Raw genomic sequence first — 7,949 nt, forward strand, 5'->3', positions numbered from 1 at the left:
TGTCACAGGATAAACTTAAAGTTTTAAAGCATAAGAGTTTAAAGGTTAATAAGACCAAAATACTCACATTACTTGATTTCAAGACTTAACAGTAATCAAGACAGTATGGTATTGACAAAGGGATAGACAAATAGATCAATGGAACAAAATAGAAAGCCCGGAAACACCCACGCAGATACAGTTAACTGATTTTTAACAAAGAGACATAAGTTAATTCAATGGAGAAAAGACAGTCATCAAATGGTGCTGGAACAATTTGACATCCACATTCAAAAAAATGACAACACTCACATAAAAATTAACTCAAAACAGATCACAGATCTAAATGCAAAATGTAGAACTATATAACTTCTAGAAGAAAAATCCACATGAACTTGGGTTTGGTAATAATTTTTTTACATACAATACATGAAAGAAAAATTAAATGAGTTAGACTTTATCAAATGTTTTGCTCTTCAAAAACTGTTAAGAGAATAAAAAGACAAGCCACAGACTAGGGAGTAAATACTTTCAATCATATTTCTGGTCAAAGATTTGTATACAGAATATAAAAAGAACTCTTAAAACTCAATAACAATAAAAAAGTCCAATTAAAAATGGGCAAAAGATTTGAACAGACCTTTCTCCAAAGACATACAGATGGCAAATAAACACATGAAAAGATGTTCTGCATCATTTGTCATTAGGGAAATGCAGATTAAAAGCACAATGAGCTATTACTACATTAGAATAGCTAACATCCAAAAAACTGACAATAACAAATGCTGGAGGGAATGGGGAGTAACAGGAACTCCCATTCATTGCAGGTGGGAACGCAAAATGGCACAGTTGCTATGGAACATTTTGGCAGTTTTTTTTATAAAGTTTAACATAGATTTGCCACATAACCCAGCAATCATTCTTGTAGGTGTTAACTCAAGTGTTATGAAATCTTATGTCCACAGAATAACATGTACACAAATGTTTATAGCAGCTTTATTCATAATTGCTAAAAACTGAAAGCAACAAAGATGTCCTTTAATGGAGGAATGGATAAACAGACTATGTATGGTAATTCCATAGTTCAGCAAAAAAAAGGGAATGAACTATTAATACATGCAACAACACACATGAATCTTAAACGCATTTTACTTAAGTGAAAGAAGTCAGACCCAAAAGTCTACCTATTGCACGACTGCATTTGTGTGACATTTTTACCGGAAAAGGTAAAACCATGGGGACAGAAAACAGATTAACGGTTGCCAGGGGTATGAAGAAGGGTAGAATAGATGACTACAAAGGATACACACAAGGGAAATTTTAGGATGAGAGAACTGTTCTGTAGGGTACTGGAGGGGTTGATTCATGGCTCTATGCACTTGCAAAATCCATAGAACTATATATAACAAAGAGTAAAATTGAATGTATGTATTAAAAAAAAAATCAACCATGATGTTGAGGGACCCCAAGATGGAATGCAGACTGTGACAAATGAATCTAACTGCATTAGAACTGCGTGGAGAACTGCATTGAAGGAGACAGTGGAAGAAAAGAAAGATGACCTAAGTAACTTTACAAAACATTTTGACTAGAAATTAGAAGGCTAAAGACAAAAGGACTGTATTTAAATGGTATACGCAGGTAAATCTGTTTCTCACAGGAGAATGAGTTAATACTGAAACTGCCCTGCAGGTATATTGGGACTGTACTTAACTAAGTAGGTGCACAGTGACCAGGAGGAGCCAGGTCTCTCACTGTCTGAGAGAAGTTACAGATAAACAAAGAAGGAAGGGAGGGATAACCCCTGGGGGACTGGATTAGTCAGAGACATCAAGTTTGAACTTATGTTTCTTTAGCATATGTACACATGGAGAGATACACAAACCATTATAGATGTGTGCATACACACAGATTAGGATACATACATATATTGATATTTTCTAGCTCTGTTTGCTGAGAGGGCCTAGGAGCCATGACACTCCAGTAGCAACAAGCACACCAAGTCCAGAACTTGGTTTCTAAATTATATTCCCCCACAGAAGGAACTAGGGTTCCTTGGAGAAGTGGCCGAGTCTAGGACTGCATCAAGGCAAATGCAAGATGAGCCGAGAGCATCTTGTAGTGACAGAAAGTAAGAAGGAAGTGCTCAAAAAGCAAAAGAAGGGGACAGGTCAAAGAGAACTGACCTGAAAATATCTCCCAATGGTCAAAGCTGGAACAATATAGGCAACAGAATATATAAATAATGTAGTATTAAATTTTAACCCAAAATATAAAATATTCATGAGTGCATACTGATGAATATCCAGGAGTCCATTTATTTATTTAAAGATTGAATAAATAGGGACTCCCCTGGCTGTCCAATGGTAAAGAATCCACCTTCCAGTGCAGGGGATAACAGTTCAATCCCTGGTCGAGGAGCTAAGATCCCACATGCCGCGGGGCAACTAAGCCTGCACGCCGCAACTACTGAGCCTGTGCGCCTCAACTAGAGAGCCCACGTGCCAGAAACTACAGAGCCCACACACTCTGGAGCCTGTGGGCCACAACTACAGAGACAAAACCCACACACCACAACTGGAGAGAAGCCTGCACGCTGCAACGAAGAGCCCGTGCACTGCAACAAAAGATTCTACATGCCGCGATGAAGATCCTGCATGCCATAACTAAGACCCGATGCAGCCAAAAATGTAAAATAAAGACAACTCTTCCTTACAGAAGGAATTCACATTGGGCTTCCCTGGTGGTTCAGTGGTTGAGAATCCGCCTGCCAATGCAGGGGGACACGGGTTCAAGCCCTGGTCCAGGAAGATCCCACACGCCGCGGAGCAACTAAGCCCATGTGCCACAACTACTGAGCCTGCACTCTAGAGCCCGTGAGCCACAACTACTGAAGGCCACAAGCCTAGAGCCCATACTCTGCAACAAGAGAAGCCACCGCAATTAGAAGTCCGTGCACTGCAATGAAGAGCAGCCCCCACTCGCCACAGCTAGAAAGCCCACGCACAGCAACGAAGACCCAATGCAGCCAAAAATAAATAAATAAAAATAAATCTAGAAAAAAAATAAAGGATTATTTTTAAAAAATAAAATAAGGGAACATTGTTTAAAAAAAAGAAGGAATCCAAATAATATATGAAAAATCTTCCTCTCTAGGAGATGAAACTTAATCCCCACCCCTCCCTGAAAGGGCAGGCCAGACTTAGTGACTTACTTCCGAAGAATAGAGTTTGGGAAAGGAAAAATGGTAACTTTTACAGTGGAGAAGTAGGGCAAACCTGACCTTCACCAAGTGACAGAGATTAACATCATCTGTAATGTCATGTGGACATCAGCACCCAATACGATGTGGTGAGAAGGGCAGTTCACCTCAGTGGCATTCTTCCCCCAAACCCATAACCCCAGTCTAATGATGAGGAAAACATCAGACAAACCCAGGTTCAGGAACATCCAGATAAGATATCTGGCCAGGACCCCTTAAGAATGTCAAGGTCGTGAAAAACATGGAAACAAAGAAAAGACTGAGAAAATATCACAGACCAGAGGAGACTAGGGAGACATGACAGCTAAATGCAATATGATCCCCAGGGTGGATCCTAGAACAGAAAGGGGACATTAATGGAAAAATTGATCAAATCCAAATACAGTCTAGAGCTTAGTTAATAGGAACATACCAATGATCTAAGCTTCTTAGTTTTGACAAAGGACCACAGTAATTTAAGATGCTAACAAAGGGGGAAATAGGGTAATACAGGAACTCTGTATTATCTTTACAACTTTTCTGTAAATCTAAAATTACTACAAAATAAAAAGCTTATTAAAAAAAGAAAAAAGGTGTGAGTTCCCTGGTGGTTAGGACTCGGAGCTTTCACTGCCCAGGTGTAATCCCTGGTCCAGGAACTGAGATCCCACAAGCCGCGTGGCATGGCCAAAAAAAAAGAAAAAAGGAAAAGAAAGAAAAAAGTTAAATAGTAGTTGATTAGAGGAAAAACAGTATGTTGAAAGTATGCTATTTAGTAAAAGAGCAAACTGTTAACTTTGCACTGAAAAATAATTAGAGCTCATTCTCTAGAAACAAGGCCAAGACAGTTGAGAATCTGACCTGCTATGGATGTTACTTAACCTTAAGTCTGTTTCCTCATCTGTAAAATGGGCATACAAACTTATTTCCTAGGGTTGTTGTAAGAATTAAATGATAAATTAGTTATTAAGTAATAAGGTTTTATCATTTGTTTACTGCCTTTGTGAATTTTGCCATATGCTTGTACCATCTGTTCTTTTGTTTGTTTGTTTGGTCATGCAGAGTGGCATGCAGAATCTTAGTTCCCCAACCAGAGATCGAACCTGTGCCCCCTGCAGTGGAAGCACAGGGTCTTAACCACTGGACCGCCAGGGAAGTCCCTTGTACCATCTGTATCATATTTTATTTATTAAATAAAAGTCCTTAAATGGACTTAGTGTACTAAAATAAATTTATTTTTAAAGAAAATTTTATAACTATTGTAAATGAAAAGCTGTTATTATTTTTCTGCTACATGTTCTGTCATATCAGGGATAGCACAACCCATGGAAAACAGAAAGCATACTAAACATTTAGCACTGCCTGGTACATATTCAGCAGCTAATAAGTACTAGTTATTAACAATATATCTCAGAATAACCATTATGAATCATCATTCTATATATCCTTATGTCATTAGATCCTCTTAAGGGTTATTTTGCTTTTAGTTTTATCTTTGTTTTCTTCCTGTGAGCTACAGTTTCTCACTATAGTCTGCATATCTACTTCTAGAATTTTAATTTATTTCCAAATTTATAGATATAATGAACAAGTTAAAGTTACAAAGAATCTGGCTGGTAAGTAGAATGTTAATTAACCTCTTTATATATTCATAGTTTAGTAAATACTGTTTAAGTGAACAGTGACACCATAAGTTAATAATAGGATTTCAGGACTAAGAGAAATTTAAAAATTAAGACTAACCCCTTACTTTAGAGATTTCTTCCCTAGATCACACAGTTAATTAGTGGCAGACCTAGACAAAACCCCAAGGTTCCTGATGCCCAATTCAGTGCCCTTTTATGGCCTTTTAAATTCTGCTTACAACTGGGCTTTGATCATAGATATATAACAAATTGTTTTCACTCCCTCCTATTATTTGGGGTAAACGGTAGGTAGGGTATGTATGATAAGAACACCTGGCCCTAGGGAGCTTAAGTAACTTGGCCACATCTCACAGACCAATTAATCATCAGTATTTTGTCTTAAGTTCCAGCCTAAGGTCTCTTTGTCTCCTCCATAAAATGCACTGCACTGCTTATCATAGAAAACAGTGTTACCAAGATAAACAGGTCACAGATACTGAATATTTAAAAAACCAAAATATTATTGTATATAATTTCATATTGACACATGTAATGAAGCATTATTACAAGCAAATAAACTCATTTTGAGAAGAAAACTTTTCTCTTACTTACCTGCCTTGTTCTCACTGAAAGACTCCTCTGAAGAAAAACTCTTATTTTCATCGGTTTTACATTCCCTTGAAGAAATGACTCTATCTGATGCATCCTGAAAATAATGAATAAGTAAAATTAGGAAACCTATAATTCTTAATCATTTTCTATTTAGTGAACGAATCCCCATAGGTCTGCTTCTAAAACAGAGTATGTAGTTTATTATGAATTATATTTCATAATGACTTTAAATTCTCAATTTTCAGTCTACTTTAAGGAAAATTCCTTTTATATCTACTAAATGTAATATTTTAAAAGAGTGCGCATATTTAAGTCTATGATTTGTCATCTGTCAAAAATGTATTATTTCCTGACAAAGATGACAGAATGAAGATTACAGAACATCCTTCTACAAAAATGAATTGAACAACAACAAAATTAGTGAAAACAGCAAAAATTTCCCCAGCAGCTGCAAAACTGAAAAGGAACAACCTTTTGTCACAAGCTTTAAAATCAGGGAGCCAAGGAAAGAAAAAGAACATTCTGGGGTAGTTGGAGAGGCTTCTAAACTCCCACTTTTGGGGCAGTAGCAGAGACTAACACTACTTATTTGGTAAGACTCAGAATATATAGCTTGGGGGAAAAGGAAAAAACTTTTGATCAAAGAGGAACTCATTCAACATCGTAACATCTCAGAAAAGGTGAGACAACCCATCAGTTTGCCACTTCTCAGGGGTCCATAAGGAGTTGGGGAAAGGTTATGCACCCTCTAATGAAAAACAGGATTCACCCTCATCTAGCAGAGATGAATACTAGTAGTGGGTATTTAACAAAACCTTACGTAGAGAACAGAGCCCAGTTCCACAAATTTAAGATGCACAAATGCCCAGCTTCTCAAACTACTAAAAACTAGGCAGAACCCAAAACCTAACCCCTTAAAATGAAGCTCAGAAAAAAAAAGTCAGAAGAGTACTGCAGAGAAATTATCATGTCATTGTAACAAGACTGTTTCTTCATTATCAAATGGATATGGAGAATACTAATGAGGACCCCTCCCCTACATGCACTTTGCCTCATTGGACTGAGAATTAATTTTAGCTTGAGTTGTGCCCTAGATTTTTAAAAACTGAGTTATATTTATATACAGTGACATGCACAGATATAAAGTAGAGTCTGATTAATTTTTCATAAACATATATCATGTAACCCAAACCCAAAACCCCTATCAAGGTATAGGGGTGTTTTTGTTTTTGTTTGTCAGAAACAAGATGAAGAATTAGTAGAATTTCTGTTATGGCTTTTAGGCAAGCAAGAACACGCTCCATTTAACAATATACTTGGCAATACTTGATAGAAATGCTTACAAGGGCAGCAGGTAAATGAAATTAGCAGGAAAACTGGACTGATCTAGATATATATCCATACGTTGATTTAGTGGAAGGAAATGAAGAGCCCACACCTGTCAAATGGTAGCCTGATACTCCATTCCAGATTACTGCCATGCAGGAATGTGGGCTTAGCTTTGCCAGAGTTCAATTTTTCATGAAACACCAGAAACCTGTTACCTTACATTTAAAAAAAAATGCTGGCTCTAAACATTATGTAGGCCAAGCAAACATCCATGGGCTGGACTTGGTCCACTGGCCACCAATTATAATCTTTGCCATTGAGATCTGAAATGTAGGTGACTACAAGAGGTAGGAACTGGGGTTGAATTTGGGAGGAGGCAATGAGAATAATAAGAGGAGGTGAGGAGGGAAATGACTACAGAGAGAGTTTGAATTGCTCAGCAGTATATGAGCCTCAGAGTGTATGTGAAAGCCTACAGCTGCAAGGGTTGTGATGAACATAAACAAGTCACCACAGACATGGAAGTCGCCAAACTGGGAGCCCTTCTTAAGGCCTGTTGCCTCAACTACTTTCTGCCCTTGGCTACACGGAAGAAAACCACCTTTCTCTCCTTACTGACAAGAGGTCAACAATAGAAGGTATAGACCTGCATTGTCTATTATGGTAGCCACCAGCCACAAGCAGCTAATGAGAACTTGCTACATGGCTAGTCCCAATTGATACATGCTGCAAGTGGAAATAAACATGGATTTCAAGGACTTGGTACAAAAAAAGAATGCAAAATATCTCATTAATAACTTTTTATATTGATAACACAGAAACAGTAACATTTAAAACATATTGCGTTAAACTTTTTAGAAACTATCTTAATGTGGCCACTAGAAGATTTTAAATTACGTGTATTGGTATTCTATCAGACAGCACTAGTCTAGGCCAGCTGGGACAAATAGGAGCACAATAAGAAAAGCATAGAGGGCTTCCCTAGTGGTGCAGTGGTTGAGAGCCCGCCTGCCGATGCAGGACAACACGGGTTTGTGCCCCGGTCCGGGAGGATCCCACATGCCGCAGAGTGGCTGGGCCCGCGGGCCATGGCCGCTGAGCCTGCGCGTCCGGAGCCTGTGCTCCGCAATGGGAGAGGCCACAGCAGTGAGAGGTCCGTGTAC

General features: G+C 38.2%; 1 protein-coding gene across 1 annotated transcript in view; it reads right to left on the bottom strand.

Moving 5' to 3' along the window:
* The window catches only part of ESCO2 (establishment of sister chromatid cohesion N-acetyltransferase 2), a 25,779-nt gene that overhangs the window by 15,013 nt on the left and 2,817 nt on the right, over positions 1–7,949 (bottom strand). Inside the window, exon 3 of the mRNA XM_007466159.1 lies at positions 5,458–5,551. Within this exon, the coding sequence (XP_007466221.1) occupies positions 5,458–5,551 (94 nt within the window). The remainder of the gene's footprint in view (positions 1–5,457; positions 5,552–7,949) is intronic.

Source organism: Lipotes vexillifer, unplaced genomic scaffold (genome assembly GCF_000442215.2).
Source record: "Lipotes vexillifer unplaced genomic scaffold, Lipotes_vexillifer_v1.1 scaffold308, whole genome shotgun sequence".
NCBI lineage: Eukaryota > Metazoa > Chordata > Mammalia > Artiodactyla > Lipotidae > Lipotes > Lipotes vexillifer.